This window comes from Tachypleus tridentatus, chromosome 2 (genome assembly GCF_004210375.1).
Source record: "Tachypleus tridentatus isolate NWPU-2018 chromosome 2, ASM421037v1, whole genome shotgun sequence".
NCBI classification, from domain to species: domain Eukaryota; kingdom Metazoa; phylum Arthropoda; class Merostomata; order Xiphosura; family Limulidae; genus Tachypleus; species Tachypleus tridentatus.
In genome coordinates this window covers 9,423,917-9,444,218 of record NC_134826.1, presented here as the reverse complement: position 1 = coordinate 9,444,218, position 20,302 = coordinate 9,423,917, and the positions used below count along the sequence as shown (strand labels likewise).

The 20,302-nt window shown below is 32.7% G+C and overlaps 2 protein-coding genes across 3 annotated transcripts in view; one reads left to right on the top strand and one right to left on the bottom strand.

Moving 5' to 3' along the window:
* The window catches only part of LOC143237840 (semaphorin-2A-like), a 44,719-nt gene extending 35,661 nt beyond the window's left edge, over window positions 1-9,058 (top strand). Inside the window, exons 10-17 of one of the 2 annotated variants that reach the window (XM_076477509.1) lie at window positions 1,326-1,386; window positions 1,916-2,226; window positions 3,102-3,226; window positions 4,109-4,260; window positions 5,524-5,570; window positions 6,481-6,762; window positions 7,040-7,149; window positions 8,637-9,058. In XM_076477509.1, coding sequence (XP_076333624.1) covers window positions 1,326-1,386; window positions 1,916-2,226; window positions 3,102-3,226; window positions 4,109-4,260; window positions 5,524-5,570; window positions 6,481-6,762; window positions 7,040-7,149; window positions 8,637-8,669 — 1,121 coding nt within the window. In that variant the 3' untranslated portion in view covers window positions 8,670-9,058. Of the gene's footprint in view, window positions 1-1,325; window positions 1,387-1,885; window positions 2,227-3,101; window positions 3,227-4,108; window positions 4,261-5,523; window positions 5,571-6,480; window positions 6,763-7,039; window positions 7,150-8,636 lie in introns of both variants that reach the window. The other variant, XM_076477499.1, reaches the window with a different exon arrangement.
* Window positions 9,059-9,667: 609 nt separating this feature from the next.
* Window positions 9,668-19,661, bottom strand: LOC143237845 (fructose-1,6-bisphosphatase 1-like). Its single transcript, XM_076477522.1, has 7 exons — window positions 19,598-19,661; window positions 18,401-18,590; window positions 16,446-16,701; window positions 15,641-15,781; window positions 13,678-13,815; window positions 13,192-13,308; window positions 9,668-11,128 (listed from the first exon to the last, which is right to left on the bottom strand). The coding sequence occupies exons 2-7, from the start codon at window positions 18,571-18,573 to the stop codon at window positions 10,934-10,936; spliced, it is 1,020 nt and encodes a 339-aa protein (XP_076333637.1). The 5' UTR covers window positions 18,574-18,590; window positions 19,598-19,661; the 3' UTR covers window positions 9,668-10,933.
* Window positions 19,662-20,302: the final 641 nt, after the last annotated feature.

The window sequence follows — 20,302 nt, the reverse complement described above, 5'->3', positions numbered from 1 at the left end:
GTTACACCAATCCTGTTTAGAACCGCTACTTATATTAAGCTCATAGCTGTTACACCAATTCTGTTTAGAACCACTACTTATATTAAGCTCACAGCTGTTACACCAATCCTGTTTAGAACCGCTACTTATATTAAGCTCATAGCTGTTACACCAATCCTGTTTAGAACCGCTACTTATATTAAGCTCATAGCTGTTACACCAATTCTGTTTAGAACCACTACTTATATTAAGCTCATAGCTGTTACACCAATCCTGTTTAGAACTGCTACTTACATTAAGCTCACAGCTGTTACACCAATCCTGTTTAGAAGCACTACTTATATTAAGCTCACAGCTGTTACACCAATCCTATTTAGAACCACTACTTATATTAAGCTCACAGCTGTTACACCAATCCTGTTTAGAAGCACTACTTATATTAAGCTCACAGCTGTTACACCAATCCTGTTTAGAACCACAACTTGTATTTAAGCTCATAGCTGTTACACCAATCCTATTTAGAACCACTACTTATATTTAAGCTCATAGCTGTTACACCAATCCTATTTAGAACCACTACTTATATTAAGCTCACAGCTGTTACACCAGTCCTATGTGGCAGATAGAAGGTAAAAGCACAATTGATCCAGGTTGATTATTAAGGTTTGAGAAATGAAATTTTATAATAAATATTTATCAAAGTGATCATATATTAACTGTTAAATGAAGAAACATTAGAAATGAGTATTAATTGGAAAGAACAACACATTTTTGTGTACTTATTGGTTTCTAAAGTTGAGTTTTAAATCATTGTGACATGAAATAACTTTTTCAGGTTATTAAGCTAAAATAACCACGTCTGAAATTTTAGAAAGCCTAAAAAATATGTTGATGAATGTTTTTAAAATACTATGTAATATAGACTTTGGTGTGAGAGGTTTCAAGTTTGATATAATGTTAGTAAGTTGTCACAAAAAATTAATGATAAAATGTTATTAAAATAATTAGGTTTTTGTTAATAAATGAACTAAAATTTTTGTATAAACATTTTTGTTCCCAAAATTAACTCTCTGATGCTGTTTCACTGAGTGTGTTGTAAACAGCAGTCAACACCGTATGTGGTACACTCAGCTAAAACAGCAGTCAATACTGTATATGATGCACTCAGCTAAACAACAGTCAATACTAATTTAACTCTTTGACTGCTGTTTCACTGAGTGTGTTGTATACAGTATGGTGTGCAAAATTCTGCATGTGCAGTTGCATCAGTGGGTTAAATGGCCATATCTTTTAAGACATACTATAAGGTTGCAACTTGGATAAAGTCCAGCTTTATTTTCCTACAGAAAGTGTCTATAAGATCCATGGTGACCACAGCATGTTCTATACAGTGTTTACAACGTCTTCGTAAGTATTGTTTATTATTTGCTTGAAATTCATGAATGATAAACATTATATAGTCTTGTTCAAGGTTATTTTAACCTGATTGTAACATAATTTGTAACCTTAATGTTTTAATTCTGTGTATAAGCAACGGAAAGGAAATTATCATCTCAGTCATTGGTTGAAAACGAGGGTGTTGATCATCACGACGTGTTTGTTTTTCCATCTCAGTTGTCGGTTGAAAATGAGGGTGTCGATTATGACGTGTTTGTTTATTACATGTTGATCTCTAATGGGAGAAGTGGTGATAAAAAAGAACTGATGTTATGATATTAATTTCTGAGAATATTATTTACTTTTGGTTATTTATTTATTACTGGTTTATTTATACATATGTGTAAGTGTGTCTGTAACCAGTTTACATGTGAACATTTCAGTATAAATGATCCATGTACAATCCTCTAACTTAAATGTGTTTTGAAACAATAAAATTGCTACATAGTCCATATTAAAATGGTTTCAGGAATGGACTGATGGGATCGGCCATTTGTAGTTTCAGTTTGGAGTCCATCCAGGAAGTGTTTAATGGAAAGTTCAAGGAACAGGTCACATCCTCTTCAGCATGGCTGCCCGTGATCAGCGTGAAGGTTCCAGAGCCTCGTCCTGGCCAGTGTGTTAACAACACGAAGACTTTACCTGATTCTGTGCTAAACTTTATTCGTGGACATCCTCTTATGGACTCTGCCATTACGCAGGAAAATGGCAAACCCGTGTTTTACAAACGGGATGTAGTCTTAACCCATTTGGTAGTAGATAAAGTGGAAGTTGATGGAGTTTCCTACATTGTTTATTATGCAGGCAGTGGTATGTCGTATTACTATATATAATGACATAAAAGTAAAAGTAATAATAAAGCTCTCTAATAGCTAATAACTACTAAACATTTTAAACTTTGTACATTGTGGTGTCATGCATTGCTATGATATTTATAAGTGTATAATCATTTTATCTATTGGTACAATAATTGATTGGAATGTTATTACTCTTACACAAACATAAAGTAATACTGTCAGCAGTGCATCTTTCAAACATTTGTAAAATCTGAATAGTCATTGTGGTACATCCACATATATTTTCTGGTTCCTTTAGAGGGAATGGAAAACTTCCAGTCTCATTGTGAGACAGTAATGGTGCCATACCCAATCAAGGGCCACAAGTAGTTCAAGGTGCCTTCAAATCATGAGGATTTCTTTTTTTAATCAGAACTTTGCCTTTTTTTAGTATTATGCTCGTTTGAAAACATTCTGTCAATGAAAGCAATAACAAAAAAAATGTATCACTTAGTAACTGATGGATATTTAGAAGTTGTAACAGTAAGACAGTCCTCAGTCAGGCAACATGGCATTTGAGTGAGAACTGGTTGCTAAGTACAGTGGTATACATGATTTTAGAAAGATACTGTATTGTTAATGGGTGAATGGAAATTACTTTTTTACAAGAATTTTTTTATGTGTCTTGTGCAAATATTATAATTAGTATTTTTAATGGGGTGGGTGGAAAATAAAAAATAGTCCTGCTTATGGCTAGAACTGTCCCTGTGTTCAGTGTCATGGGAATAAGTAATGGATGGTTTGACCTTTAAGCCTAAAACAGTCTGTTTTCAATGGAAGAAAACACTCATTGCTCTCAATAAAGACAACTTCTAATTATCCAGCATATTTTGTTGGTTTTGATTTCAGTGAGAGGACAGGTTTTCAAGATAGTGGAGTGGTACGATGGAACAGGAGAATCGCACTCTAACCTTGTAGACGTGTTCGAAGCCACAACTCCCGAACCTGTGCGAAACATGGAAATCTCTAGCAAAGTAAGTTCTTGTGTTTATCTACTTCATACTCATGTAGTGACATTACTTATAATAATGTTTCAGGTCCTATAATTTTGTTACATTCATTAGTTATACTCAGCTTGATGGTCAAGACGATAATGCACTGTTGACCAACATTGTAATTTATATTGTCACAAGTTTCTATGAAGGATGGTATTGTAAATCCTAGACCACATTCTGGACAAATCTCTCCCATATCATTCAGTATGCTGCATATGGAGAAAACAAGTGTATAATAAAATGGGATTGTGGTGATATTGTTTTCATGAATATAGTCAAGGTGTGACCTTTATCAACTTTAAATGTTTGTAATTATGCCACTAGTATCAGTCAATCTTTGTCACAATAATAATTTGGGTCACAGAATTCTCCATCACAGTCATAACTTTCCTTCTGGATTGAGATGAGTTCTGAGCTTGTTGCTGTTTTCTGACATAAAATTATATCTACTTCAACCGAGAACAGTAATAACTTGACTTATTTATTAGAAATCTGTCCTTTGTCTGTATAGTGATTATGGTATTCACTATAGAAATATCTTTTCAGAAAGTCTTAAAACTTTTTAATTCATAAGTGTATTGGGGTGATAATGTACTGTTAAAGTCAGATATGTTTATTTATTTACTTGTGGTGTTAACATATTATCAGATAGTTGAAATCAAGTGTACAAACACTAAATGTGCTGCCCTTGAGGCTGTGACTTATGGTTGCACCTTCATGTCACTGAATTTACATAAATGAACTGTAGTTGAAAATTAACATGAATATTTGGTGTATCTTACAGTGTATGTTGGTGAAAACTTGTTAGTGTTAGATATTGTATGTTTACTGTGTAGGTCACTGTAATGTTTTCTTTTTCAGCACAAGTCAGTCTACGTGGCTTCAAAGTCAACAATTCAACAGTTTGATTTAGTAATGTGTAAAAGGCGATATAGAACATGCTTGAGGTGCACACGGGACCCCTACTGTGGGTGGGATAAAAAGCGTGGTGAATGCCGGCCATACAATCGAGGGTGTGTACTTTATTATATTTTGAGTAGATCTACAATGATAAAACAACAACATTTGAATCAGTTAGTTTTGGTGGTGATTTTATTATGGCTTGAGTCATGGGTACAGTGACACAGTCTAATGGCATTGTTACTGTTTGTATTTCTACTAGACTATTCCATTTTTCTGAGAGCCTTTTAAAAGTTTTGTTCAGTGACTTCTTAGACTTTCTGTAGTGGATAAATAACAGAATTGAGAGGAGGGTAGAGATTTAGGTTAGGAGTTTTACTTTCACAAGCACAACATAAAACATTATTTCTGTTTTTGTTAAGTGTAGGTGTTTTCCCTAATGTTGATCAGATATTGTAATGTTTAATTATTTTTACTCTGTATACTGTCACCTTGTTTCATGAAACTAAAACACTTAGCTAAACTCATTTTGCTGTTTGGTTCATATGTAAATTAAAGGTCACCTACAGAGCACTAAATGTAAAATCAGTGATTGAAGAAGTTTCCAGCAGTGGAAGCTATAATTACCTTCAAATCAATTAATTTTGGTGTGTTAGTGGATCATTCCATCAAAAGTACATTTTTTCTAACAGAAGTGACATACACTGCTTGATGAGAAGACAGTTTTGATTAGAAAATCTAGTCCTAGTCAGTTGAACATCTTCAAATAAACCTTTAGGATTTAGAACCCCCAGCAAGAATAATTTATTGCCAAACTAACCAATGTTTCTTATCAAGAAGTGATATCTGTACCTTCAAATTTATATAACAGGTGGGGTGATGCTGTAAAAATGTTACGATTGTTAATTGGAATGTTTCAAGCATACTTTTGGAACAGATGTAATATATTTAAATAATACTGTTAGTGAGAGACATATTGGTGGTACAGTGAACTATGGCATACCCCTGAGAGAGATACTGGTGATACAGTAAACTATGACATACCTTTTATAAATAACTTTCTTATATCATTTGAACTAATTTGGTTCTCTTTTGCTTACAATCCTTTGACCTTTAAGATAAGTTAAGAGTTAATTTGTCCCAACACATTGTTTAGACATTATAACTATTAAGTTTATTTGGTATCTGTCTCATATTTTTCCCTTTGGTGATAATTTTAAGTAATTAAATTATATATCATCTTACCTCCATATTCATGTTTTTAAGTCACTAAACTGAAAATACGTTTCTTGGTCACTTTTATTACGTTCCTTACTAGGTATGAACCTCGTAACTCACTGTTAATAAAAATAACATTAAATATTTTCATAAAACAGATATTTGCAAGATGTGACAAAGGCCCTATCAAACATCTGTGAAAACTGTAAGTTTTTTATTACTTCATTCATATTAGTGAGTTTTTATATTATGGGATTGACTGAATAACTTGTAACTTTTAATAATTTGTTAAACTTGGTTTAACCTAACTTTATTATGAAATTTTAATGTAATGATGTTTATAACCTATTCTATGTACACAAAGAAGAAACGCTAAAGTTAAGAGACAGCTTGAATCGGTGATGAAACTTTATTACAAAAGAGAAATGTACAACATTTTGAAAATCATTTGCTGTAATCCTGTAAAAGTAGGTGTTATGGAGACACAGGAATATACACACATTCATATGGTATGGAACAGGTGAATTACACCGGTACTGGGTACCAGAACTTATTTTTAAAGTGGTATCAATACCCAAACTTATTTGAGCTGCTTTTTATTATTTTTAAGTTTACATAAAGATGTTTTGTTTTCATTTCTGAAAACAGGTCCATGTTCACATTTATTAGTGGGAAGAGAACCTTTTGACCTTCCTAGGTCATCTTCAGGTTCTTTCTTAACCTGAAAATATGACCTAGGAAGTTGAAACTTTGTTTTCTCCTTATCAATGAATGTAATAATACCCATACCAGCTGTTCTGAGATGTGGGTTTCTTGTCACCAAGAGGTCCACATTCACTTCACCCAGCCAAGTACCTCTACTTTTTATTTTGAGAAGGTCACCAGAAGTTGCTTATGTGACCTCTTTGTTCCATAATTTTATTTTACAATAATAAACATTTGTTACTTGTAATAAAGTTTGTCAGTATCGTCTCTAAATACAAGAAGCTTCCCCTCCGTTGTCAAAAAACAGCAAGCCACCTAACATTGAGAAAATACATTACCTGTAACTGCTAACAATCGATTTAGTTCAATAAATAAAATGTGACTTTAATACTTTATGATTCGATATCAAGGTGAAAAGAAAAGTGTAATTAAAGTGTACTGGGGCCAAAGTTTGCACCTTGCATGTGCAGTACATGCAGAGGAGATGAAAACGTTCAAGCTTGCAACCATACAGTGGGTGCACTACAGTCAAGAGAAAGGAAAAGTCATAATGCACCACCAGCAGGACAAGTACATCATCACCTCAGACTACGGACTGGTGGTCCTCTCTGTGACCCATAAAGATAACGGGCGTTACGACTGTAATGTTGGACCCCACACTTTGTGCAGTTATGATGTCACAGTGGACTCGAGTAAGTTCTCGCTCACGTTTACCATTATTAGAATGTTATTACAACAATCTTATAATCCTTTGATAGTGTCATATTATTTCTATTGTGTACTTTCACAAATATATTTATTTAATTGAACTGGCATAAAACATGTATAAATATAGTATTCTACTGTATTAGCTGTTGTTTCTCATAACACTAGTAGTTACTTAAGGGGAAACATATGGTTAAATATTTTCTCTTACATTTAATGATAATCTTATAAAGTTTCAGTGTAATTATGTTCCTTGAATTTCAGGAACATGTAACCCTCCCACTGAACTGGAATATAAGCAGATCTATTCACACTGGTGTCGAGAGTTTGAAAAATATAAACTGGCAATGAGTACCTGGCAGCAGAAGCAAAACGTACGTTCGTTTCAAGTCTTGGTTTTATAGATTATTGTATAGCTCTAGTTTCTCCAGTAAAGTCATATTTTATAGATTATTGTATAGCTCTAGTTTCTCCAGTAAAGTCATATTTTATAGATTATTGTATAGCTCTAGTTTCTCCAGTAAAGTCATATTTTATAGATTATTGTATAGCTCTAGTTTCTCCAGTAAAGTCATATTTTATAGATTATTGTATAGCTCTAGTTTCTCCAGTAAAGTCATATTTTATAGATTATTGTATAGCTCTAGTTTCTCCAGTAAAGTCATATTTTATAGATTATTGTATAGCTCTAGTTTCTCCAGTAAAGTCATATTTTATAGATTATTGTATAGCTCTAGTTTCTCCAGTAAAGTCATATTTTCTCAATGTTTCAGTGAGTACCTGGCAGCAGAAGCAAAACGTACGTTCGTTTCAAGTCTTGGTTTTATAGATTATTGTATAGCTCTAGTTTCTCCAGTAAAGTCATATTTTCTCAATGTTTCAGTGAGTACCTGGCAGCAGAAGCAAAACGTACGTTCGTTTCAAGTCTTGGTTTTATAGATTATTGTATAGCTCTAGTTTCTCCAGTAAAGTCATATTTTCTCAATGTTTCAGTGAGTACCTGGCAGCAGAAGCAAAACGTACGTTCGTTTCAAGTCTTGGTTTTATAGATTATTGTATAGCTCTAGTTTCTCCAGTAAAGTCATATTTTCTCAAAATGTTTCAGAGGAGAAAAGGCAGTGATTTCCCATCACTAAGGAGAAAACTCGGCAGTAGTGGGTTTGAAATGTTTAAGTAGCGATATGTTAATTGTTGTATAACCTGTTCCAGTAAGATAACTCTGTGATAGAGTTCTGGACTTTAAAGCACCTGAAGTCCTTGCAATACCATAAAATATTTCCAGATCTCCAAGCTGTATGCATTATAAGAATAACAGTCAATTACCTGTGTTACTAGTTCAGAATTAGGAATGGCAGGAGATACACACAAATCTAATGTTCTTTACTTAGAATTGTCTGCATACACTAAAAGTAAAGAACTGAACACTTCAATAATTATTAAATTAAGGTCAAACAATGTCGTTCTTGAAGTTATTTCGAAGATTATTAAAAGGTTTATTTTTAAACTGGATCTTATTTAGTTTGATGCTTCTTTGTATAAGTTTTACTAAAGAAATCTCCAGATAAAACACTTTTAAAAGAAACTTTGTTTGACTATCACCTTTCTATAAACGTACAACTGATGAGACCCCCCTTTATTATCAATTAGTAATCATACTGTTACAGTGTCACATCCAATATTGTAATGTAAATGACAGTGATATACAGTACAGAAGTTTTTAAGCAACGGTTTGTTAGTCGTATAGAGATGATTCTAAAAGTGGTTCTTTATGATAATGATGTAATCTTCACAGTATAGACTTTCAGTGCTTGGTCATTTTTATATCAGTAGTTTCATATAACAATTATTATGAATGTTACAGCAATGTGAAGTTCCATTAAATGACGTGATCTAAGGTGAAACAGACCCCACAGTGATAGCCTCCTTCTGGGTTTTAATTAGAGACCCCTTAGACTGCAGGGGTAAAGTATGGCATACCATCTATTGGAATGCATCAGTTCTGACATATCATCATCAAACATGGCTGGAAAAGGATGACTGTGTTTAATTATGTAATGAAGACAACAAAAAACAGCCGTTCTGTGCAATCCAGATCTCATCATGACCACTTCCTTTTTCTGCAAATTCCTGGCAATTGTCAAGCAACTCTGTCATTTGTAAATACTGGCAAGATAAAACATTTTGTGAACATGCATTAATGAACTGCAAAATTCGCAAACATCTTGAAGAATGTGCTCTGGTGATTATCTTCAAACTTTGGTGTTTGTATATGTTGAAACTTTGGTGTTTGTATATGTTGAAACTTTGGTGTTTGTATATGTTGAAACTTTGGTGTTTGTATATGTTGCTCAGGCTAAAACGACGTATTTCTGTACTTTGGTGTTTGTATATGTTGCTCAGGCTAAAACGACTAATTTCTGTACTTTTTTCTACCTCATGTCTGCCATCTTTACCCATAATGCAACATTGTCATTACTATTAGCAGATTGATGTGTTGAAAGGATATGTACTATTTATCAGTTTAGAATTTAACTTGTCTTTCTGTCAACATTCCTATGTTCATCAGTGCCAATAATTAGGGTTAAGAAAACACTTCCTGGTAACATTCACAAGAAATTATTTCTTTTTAGAAGGGTCCAGTAGTTAAGGTCAGCATTTTTTATGATCCATGTTTATTTTACAAATTATGCACAAAACTCCTTTAAGTGTATGACAAATGAAAACCTTTGTAGAGTGCTAAAATAGTCTATCACCAGTTGTTCCAATTAAGGTGACTGTATAATAAACAATGGCATACAAGTAGGATTGTCTTTTAATGCAACTATACTATTGTTTTTCAAGATATTTGTAACAGTTTTTAATATACAACTATTAAAACCACTTTCAAAAACGTTTGTCTCCTGAAGTTTAATAGTTCACAGAAAAATGTTTTCCACTTCATCTGTGAAAATACAACTCAAAAGACGATTGTGAACCAGATATCTTATTATCCGAGATTTCTTCAAGTACATATAATTATTAAACATAATACAGAATATATATCTTACTACATTAATGCTAAAAGCCATTACATTTGAAAAGACAAAGGTACAAATACTTTTGATTCCTTGAAGATAGAGATAAGAAAGTAAATTAATTTGATGCAGTGTATTTCAATGACTTCATGAGGATCATTACTCAAATATTTGAAATTGAAAACCAACTTTCAATGAATTACACAAGCTACTTGTAACTCAGGGTTACCTGTATTGACATGCCTCAGTTTTCAATTAATTGTTAACCAGGATATACACACTGTACATTATCATAAAGGACAGAATGGTGTGATACAAATTCCTGAGGTAATGTTTAATGCTATAAGAGTACAAAACCCTAGAAGTATTTGTACAATGTGAATGGACAAGAGGTTTGGTATTAACTTAAACAATTTTCTCTCCATCTACCAACTAGACTAGATCAAACTGAAGATAATTATACACTTAAACTGTTATTATTGATGTTGTCTGGTCCAAGCCTCAATACAAACACCATGAATCACTGTTTACACTTATTGTATATTACGTGCAAGTGGCATATACAACATTCGCTAACGTTAGACGCACGCCCTGGAGTATCAGAAGAACCCCGACTGCATCTGTTTTAAAATGTGGTTAAGTTACTAACAAATCACCCATAATACCACATTTCCTGGGACATTGGGGATTTTATTTTTTCATTATTACTAAAGATTTTTTTCATGTTATAATTGGCACTGTAACTTAGGTTTTGGGGTCATGACATTTAACAGTGGATTTCTTACACCAAAAGATGAATCTAAAAACCTACTTTAAATTCAAGAGTTGAAGTTTCAATAACATAATTAACAAGACATATAAAACTCACCACACATACAATCATTACTTTAGTAATTCTGTAAACCTTCAAGTATTACTGTTCAGACTTAGTCAATTATAAAAAATTATCCATTTTCAATAAATAAATATAAATTATGAGTACTTAACATTTGTATATTTTATGACAAACGTTATAATAATTGTTACAGGAACATATAAACAAGATGGACAAATCTGAAACTCATTATTTTACCACAAATAAAATTAAACTGTCAATTGTTAATTAATTAAATCACTCATTAATTAAAATATCAGCAGAAAGCTTCTATCCTTGTTTTTCAAGTTCTTTGTACAAGTCGAGGACTTCCTGGACGTCCTCCTTTGATCCCATGAAGATGGGCACACGTTGATGTATCTTCTCTGGGACAACGTCCAAGATTGGGATCTTCCCGGTAGAAGCCAGTCCACCAGCTTTCTCTATGATGTAGGCCATAGGGTTGCATTCATACAGCAGCCGTAACTGGAACAACCAATTTAAATGTCAGCTCGTGCCAGAGAAAACAATGATGGTACTCAGGGAACCAGACAATATGTGTGTATCGATATGTTTGAACCATGTCATGTCAGACGAAGGTTTGGGCAGTGTATTGGTATGTTCAATAGTTGCCTAAGGGACCACTCACTGTTCTGAGTTTAGTAGAGAACTCAAAATGTTGTCTACAATGGAAATGGAAGCAGTCCACAGGAAACCATTGAACATTACTGAACTCCAACGTTTCAAACACACTATGCCTTGTTCAATGAATGTTTTATATTTTGAAGAAAAACCTACTAATGTAATATTTGCCAGTCCTGTACCTGCATAAACATACTATTGGAAGGCAACCATTTTCAAATAATTCCAACAAATACTTCCATGAATGAAGATTCTAATTCTTACACACAAACATATGAAATTACTACAAAAAAATTCAGAGTTTGGACCAAGTTGATTTGGAAACTGTAACACGTTTTTCAAAAAAACATCTTCCTGAGTAAGTGAATGTTAATTTATCCTGTTCACAGGTGGAATTCTGACCAGCCAACCAAACCATTCAATATCTTGAGTACTCTCTTCTAGAACATTCAAAATATAATAACAGTTACCCGATTGTTGGATGATAGTAAATTATCCAAGTAATTACCTACAGCTTCTTAAAGTACTGACAGACTGAAGTGTGAGCCACATATATACAAGTAGAAACTAACATTGTACATCATAATGCGAGGTAAAGTCATGATGAATTAGAAAAGTGTCACAAACGTTTACTTTTGAGAAGGGTTAACAAACAAACAAATTCTGATGGAACAGTTATATTTCCATCATAACGCACAATGCAGGGATGGAGATAAGATCTTTTTCTTTATGAACCCCCAAACACACCTTACACAACACTGAGATTAGATGGTCGAGTCATGGTTAATTTATATCTAGCGATTAGCTGCTGTACCTCTAGTGAAATAGAGGGTAAGCAGTCAACAGTACCTACTGCCTACATTACTAGTCTTACTATCATGGTTACTATGCTCCCATGGGCAAAAATGTAACTGTTTTGAGTAGCAGATCACAGTCCCCACCTAGCAATTATTGTCACGCAGTGCGACACTTTTAACTTCTAGACAATGTCTATAGAAGATATACAACCAAGATTTTGTTTCATAAATAAAATATTTGAAAACAACATTTTGTACTCTTCCTGTAATAATGACCACACCTTTCTGTTCAGTATACGTATCAATAATATCACATTAACATACCTTTCTGTTCGATGACATTGGTATACGTATCAATAACGATCACATTAACACACCTTTCTGTTTGGTGACACTGATACACTTAACCACATAACCACACCTTTCCATTTGACGATATTGATATAATTAACAATAAGGACCACATTACCATACCTTTCCATTTGACGATATTGATATAATTAACAATAAGGACCACATTACCATACCTTTCCATTTGACGATATTGATATAATTAACAATAAGGACCACATTACCATACCTTTCCATTTGATGATATTGATATAATTAACAATAAAGACCACATTACCATACCTTTCCATTTGATGATATTGATATAATTAACAATAAGGACCACATTACCATACCTTTCCATTTGATGATATTGATATAATTAACAATAAGGACCACATTACCATACCTTTCCATTTGATGATATTGATATAATTAACAATAAGGACCACATTACCATACCTTTCCATTTGACGATATTGATATAATTAACAATAAGGACCACATTACCATACCTTTCCATTTGATGATATTGATATAATTAACAATAAGGACCACATTACCATACCTTTCCATTTGATGATATTGATATAATTAACAATAAGGACCACATTACCATACCTTTCCATTTGATGATATTGATATAATTAACAATAAGGACCACATTACCATACCTTTCCATTTGATGATATTGATATAATTAACAATAAGGACCACATTACCATACCTTTCTCTTTGATGATATTGATACACTCACCAATAAGAATAAAACTATCATACCTTCCCACTTGGAGAGTCTTTAGTTGCTGGATACATGAATATCCCTCCATATTTTATTGTCCGATGAACATCTGCTACCATAGAACCGATGTATCGAGCCCCATATGGTTTTCCACTCTATTAAATATAAAACTACCAGAGTTAGTCTCCAAGAAATTACTCATTTCTACACCTTGAATATTTATGTAAACATACCAAAGAATTACTGAAACTTTAGGAGATAACATTAAGTAATAATTTAGACCCCCATTAAAAGTGTAAAACACCTACATTTATTTGTATAGTGTAGTGACCCGTTTTTAAAGCTGTTTAACATTTTTTTTACAATGATTGATATACTAGTAATGTCATTATAATAAAAATGCTTTGATATATAGTATGAAAAACAACACATTCAGTGATAGTTTGAAACCATGAACAGCCCTAACAGGATATTAATTCTGTGTTTCAGTAAGAAGAGAAAGGATAACATTATCCCACACGAACCTCAGGGTACTTCTTTCTTTGGACGTATTCTGTCACAGCCTTGTCCCAAAGAGAAGCATATCCTTCATTAATACTGTAAATCTTTCCATGTGGTTTAATTCTCATGTCTGGATCAGTCAGAACAAACTCGCCAATGGCCTATAACACATCATAAAATTATTTAGTTATTTCCAGAAATATACACCTACCAAAACCAAGGGTCTCAAGTTGTTTGATACAAAGTGCCACACGACAAATTAGAGATGTTCTGAATATTCAACAGAAACACAGGAATCTTCTTCAATATCCTATACTAACTTATTTATCATTTTATTTAACAGCATCGGACATACCAGTAAAGATGTCATTACTTTGTGTTTCTGACTTATTATTTATTACTATAAAGAGTATATTGCATTATTAGATTAGTGTAAGACTAAGACTAACCTATACCTCATAAATCAGCCAAACCTGGGAGATATTATTAGGATTATTGCCAAAAATATTGTTAGCAACAAGGATATCCAAAGGAAACAATGTATTCTAACCCTTTCAACTAGAAATGTAACAAACGTATGTTTAATTATCTATACCGAGTGTCAAGTTGATTTTTAGTTCTGCACTTAACTACATAGCTCACTCTGATTGAAAGTTATCGTTATTATGACAACAAATCACAAACTATAAATTACACAGTGTTACCAGCAAGAACACTACTTTCATATTAAATACGAACATTTAATAAAAACAATGTTTCAGTTTCCAATAATTATTACTTTATCCTTAAAATGGTCAAAGTACAAAAATATTAAAGCTGTTGACCAATAAGTCTCATCAAATTTTCTTTCATAATTTGTTTTAATAGTTTCATGTAAAAAGGACCAAGAAATTGTGTTATGGTTAATTTTAAAATTCAGCCATACAAGATATACTGAAGACCTCTGGAATAAGTGAGAATTAGCCAATTGTCATAATATATGGTGTTTCAAGAGTACTTGAGGCATTGACGAGTTATAATTTTAACAGATTCCTGCAACCTGTTTCTAAACTAAGATGACACATTCTATAGTGAGGCTTTCTTTGAGTCAAAGAAAAGGTTTTTAAGTGTATAGTGTAACAGATTTGTAACAGTTTTTTTATATCTGAAAGCTTCATGCGACATCATTGTACATTCTATATAGTTTGGTATGAAATGCTGTCCAAAGATTGCTAACATCATTTTGGTCCCAGATAAATGTATTTAATATGAAAATATTCTTTAATTTTTCTGGTTTTCCAATTGTAAGCTGCATCCAGAATTTGATGTCAGTTGACATTTATGATATAGCTGTTTTGTACTGGTGCTAATTGTTTTGGATATGTTGGATAGGTTGTGAACTTATGTTCCTCTTGATATATAGTTTGACTTATTTCTTCGAGGTATCTGGACATTCTCTTTTATCAAACTACATAAATGAGGACACCATTCTGAGATAAACTTACACACACACACAGAAAGAAACAAGTACAATGCAAGCATCTTTACTATATGCTAACCAAATAAAATGACACTACACAGTTAACGATTTGGACCAGAAGAATCAGCCAGTACAGAATGTAAAACACTGTTCCACTCTAGGAACATGCAGGAGCAGTAGGTAAATGCCAAAATTATACTAAAACTTTACATTCTATAATCTAGATAGCTCACAGATGAGCAATTCAACAATGAAGTGCAGCTGACAGAGTATAACAGAAATACTATTATGTACTCTCCTCACTAAAAGCTTGTGTTACTTAACTGTGGAAACACATAGCAGAACATATTACCAATACTGTTGTGATGTAATATGATACCCAACAAAACCTCATTATGAAGGGTGCATTAACATCTTATCAAAAGTTCTGTTACTTATTCTGAATGATTACAAGTAGTCACACCTTACACAAGTTAACACTTCTAAATAATGTAATTATAATAAACAGAAAATCGGATAAAACTTACAGGATCCAACATGAACCCGTTTACTCCATTTCCTGTAGAGAGCACAACCATTGTTGTGCTGCCATACAGAGCATAACCAGCAGCAACAATATTCCGTCCCACCTGAAGGCCATCTTCTAACGTAGGTGGACCTTCAGACACCTGTAAAAATTATAGTGTTAGAATAATTCAAACACTTGGTTCTAAAACTGAACTTTTGCTATACCTTACCTATGCTGTTAGAGTTAATATTAAAAAAAGCAATGCTATATCTAGAAGAAGACCACATTTGATGTCCTGTCCTTCATCAAAAAACATCAAGTGAAGATTGTTTATTTGTTTTGAGTTTTGTGCAGAGCTACACAAGGATTATCTACATTAGCCGTACCTAATTTAGCAGTGTAAAACTAGAGGGAAGGCAGCTAGTCATCACCACCCACCACCAACTCTTGGGCTACTATTTTACCAACAAATAGTGGGATTGGCCATAACATTACAACACCCTCACGACTGAAAGGGCGAACACGTCTGGTGTGACGAGGAATGAAACCCACGAGTCTTAGATCACAAGTTGAGTGCCTTAACCACCTGGCCATGCCGGGCCTCAGGTGAAGAAATGGAATGGCTACAAGGCCAGGATGACAGTAATTTGAGCTCAGACTAACAGAAATTAAAGAAATAATAAAGTAACAACAAACTTACAATTTTATACTGATGTACAACAAAGAGAACTTTCACTGATGGAGTTGTGTTTATAAATATGAATTACTAATTTAGATTCTATATAAATGTATATGATCAATATTAATATTAATTTAGTTTTCACCTTTTTATAAATTGCAAAGATGGATCCAATAGAGACCAGACAGTCTATGTTTGATGACCCATCCAAAGGGTCAAAACAGACAATATATTTCCCTTGTTTATCTGTCTCGACCTCAATAACCGTTTCATTTTCTTCAGAGATAAGTAAACAAGTTGTATACGAGGATCTCAACATATTGATGAAGAGGTCATTAGAAAGAACATCCAACTTCTTCACTTCCTCCCCCTGAACATTTGTTTCTCCAGCAATGCCAAACCTATAAATAAAACACAAAGTAAACAGACAGAAACATGTTTTGAGCTAAAAGTGTCATACTTATAAAACATCAGTACAAACTACAAAAAAAGACATCCACTGTAACACAAACCCCATTACATCTCTAGCTGATATAGGAAAAAAAATTTGTTAATAAAAATAAAAGTATTCATCCAATTACATGGAATAATATTTCACAATCATATATCCACAGAAATAATAAAGAACTGCAAAGAAAATTTCACCCGAAGTCTTCACAACAATACAGCCCACTGAAACTCTCTCTCATTAACAGTAACTGATCTAACTGTAAGCTGAGTCTCGTAACAGCATTCGATTCTAAAATTCCACCCACATCCTCAAACATCTGCTTTCTGTTCTTTGCTGCCAGGTTATGAGATTACAGTTCAAGTGTAATGACTATAAGCTATTAAATTAGATATGACAATAGATATCATGACCTCAGCACCACCTAGTGTCAAGCTTTTTTATCTGAATTATGAGGGTAGTAACTGATTATGTGGTTTGATCTAGTATTAATCACAAAAACTTCAAGACTAATCAAATAATTGACAGAAGAAACATAATAATAATAATTACAAAAAAAAATGAAAAGAAAACAACAAACTTCTCAAACAATGTGATTGGTTGGCACTCAACCAGAGTCATACTCGCATTAACACACAAGGGTGCTAGCAGTCCTACTACTACCAGCAGTAGTGTGTCGATACACTCGTTGTTTCTTGGGCCTGAAATGTTACATTTTAAGAGAAAATATATTGCCTAGTATAATACAGTGCATATGGAATAACATTTCACAATCATATATCCACAGAAAATATGTGAACAGCCCTTTTTAAAGCAGATGCAAAATACAGTGTACCGTACAATTTATTTCCTTGTATTTTCTGTAATGATGTAATATTCTACTGATAATGTGACTATCTTACACTTAGTCACACAGCTTAAGTCTGCATTTCACCCATGAGCACTTCTACAATTATTTTCAGTAATATAATTTCAAAAAATTATCCAACATTTTGAGCATATGGAGTTAACTGTAGTTTATTTTAAAAAGAGAATGGAGTGATAAAACATAATTTAAAAAAACAACATTACAAGAAATGTAACATGCAGACATGTTAAGTCTTCCATCATGGAGAAAACAAACAGTGCAAGTGTAATAGTACAAACTGGTAAGTAATGTTTTGTTTTGAATAAATTAATAAAGTGTAAGATAACATTCTTATAAAACATTATATAACTTTTATATAAGTAAAAACAGCTGGTTTGGGTTAAGAAAATGTTTTATGTAGAGGAGCGAACAACGTTTCAACTTCCTGACAATGACCGAAGAAGGTCGAAACATTGTTCGCTCCTCTACATAAAACCAGCTATTTTTACATATATTTTTCTCTACAAGTGGGTTTTCTCATTATCACTGATTATATAACTTTAATTTTATTTCAGAATTCATTCATTCTGATATAAATTTAACAAATCAGTTTCAGAGCCTCAAACAAGTGTTTGAAACAGTGACCATACATGAACAAAACACATACAATTTACTGCTGCTGTGGTCTCTTTAATTTTAAATCTTTTATTAATTTTGTACTTATTTTAAAGTAAGTTTAATTAATACGTTACATACAAACTGGAACAACAATAAAATATCTTTACTGTAAAACACATTAACTTACAAATGAGCCATGCCAGCCTTCCTGACAGCAGAAGATATCGCTTTGACACATGTCAGGATTGAATTGAGAAGTTGTGTCAACTCACCAGTTGCATAAGGTATCTTTCTCTGTTCAGTCAAAACAAAACGAGTCATAGTAACAAAGTTGGTATCAAGTTGTCCAGAGCTAGCCATGGTTGGTTTTGAAAAATCTATACAGATTCATAATATATATTAATTAACAAACCTTAGTTTTATTTGACCATTAACAGTGGTGTGAAACAAACATATTTTTTACATCAGGAATTGTTTGAAAACCTAATAAAAACATTTTTTTTCTTTTAGTCAAAACATATTTTATTTCCTTGGAATATGTTTTATTTTAACAGTAATCATATTTTACTATGAATAATTAACCCTCTAAAGCGAGTGGCTTCCTTCCAAAACTCTCCAATATTGTGGTGAAAACAACACGTTTTTCTTAAAATACTACAGTATACAGACTGTACAAGATGAAGTTATACATTATTATTATATCAGAAATTACACTAGGATATACTATATTATTATATGTATTGTTTTTACCGAATACCATTACTAGCTTCACATAAAAACACAGTAAGCTCTTTACCTAGGCCTTACGCTTGACAGAAAGATTGGAAAGTCATGCCACATATTGCTTCTACCTTTGTTACGTTAACTGCACATATGTTAATTTAAGATCACTTTGGCATAAACACATGGTAAAAAATAGGTGCGAAACACCAATACTGTTGCCATAGGTGGCAGAATTAACAGCAATATTACTAAAATTGTCAGTAATTATAATATTTGCTATACATTACAAACAGCAATCATCGCTACAGAAATAGTTACCATTTGACACATATCTCTAGAAGTAAAATGAGAAACCATGACTTACAAGTTACAGTCTTAACTACCAAGTACTATTAGTAGTTAAGACAAAAAATAAAATATATCACTATCAGTTACTCGGTTATTAAATTTTTCTTTCGTTCTGACGATTAAGTTCTAATCCAAAAATTCAAAGATAGAAAATTAAATCATTTCTCTCTAAGCAAAGCAGAAAATAAAGTTGTCTCCAGCATAATAATTACTATCGCTAGATTATTTTTTATCGAAAGATAGATCAATATTTATTACATAATAATGGGAAAAACTGGAAAATAATGAGTTACACGCAGGAATTTTCCCTCACAAATGTTATACGTCCTATGACACTCTAACGAAAATCCAAACGATGAACTTGCAACTTTGAAGGTCGAAAGAAAGAAAAAAAAACGGCCGATAGATGGCAATTGTAAGAAAATTAATAGCTAAACCATGGAGTTTGTTTGTGGAAGAATGGGATTATGTTTCAAATTGCAGCTTTTGTTATTTTCAAATAGTGATTAAATAAAATTAATAATTTTGTTATTTATACTCGTATATCCGTAGTTACTCTATACATTTTTCTCATTAAAATATAAGCATCTCAATTAAAAGATTAGACTGGAGCCAATTCTCTTGCCCCTATATTATTTATAAAGTTAAGGAATAAAAAAAGATCAATACATATAATATTACGTTTTACAACACACATACACTAAATACATTAACTTTCAGTCAGGTAGAAAACGTTTTGAAACTGGTAACAAAAACACTTTTAATACAAAGTGAAGTAGGTATAGCAGTGCCAAAAAGAATGAAGACATAAATATAAACAATGGAGTAGGAAGGAGCTGCAAAGCAGGGTGCTTGGCCATCCACACAGATTTTACAATGAGAGACTGAAAGAATAAGGAGTTGATAAAAACAGCTCAGTCAAGAGAGGTCTGGGAGTATGCTACACAAAAAAATTAATATAATAATATAATTTACAATTACTAAATGAGTCGAATATAAAATTCAGGGAACCCGGGTT

What these genes read in the sequence shown, in the direction of transcription:
- LOC143237845 (XM_076477522.1), bottom strand. Translation starts at nt 18,573, where the DNA reads ATGGCTAGCTCTGGACAACTTGATACCAACTTTGTTACTATGACTCGT. An exon ending in AAGGCTGGCATGGCTCATTT is followed by an intron (nt 16,702 to 18,400) that starts GTAAGTTAATGT and finishes TTTTATTTATAG; the next exon opens with GTTTGGCATTGCTGGAGAAA. An exon ending in AAAGAAAGAAGTACCCTGAG is followed by an intron (nt 13,309 to 13,677) that starts GTTCGTGTGGGA and finishes TATATTTAATAG; the next exon opens with AGTGGAAAACCATATGGGGC.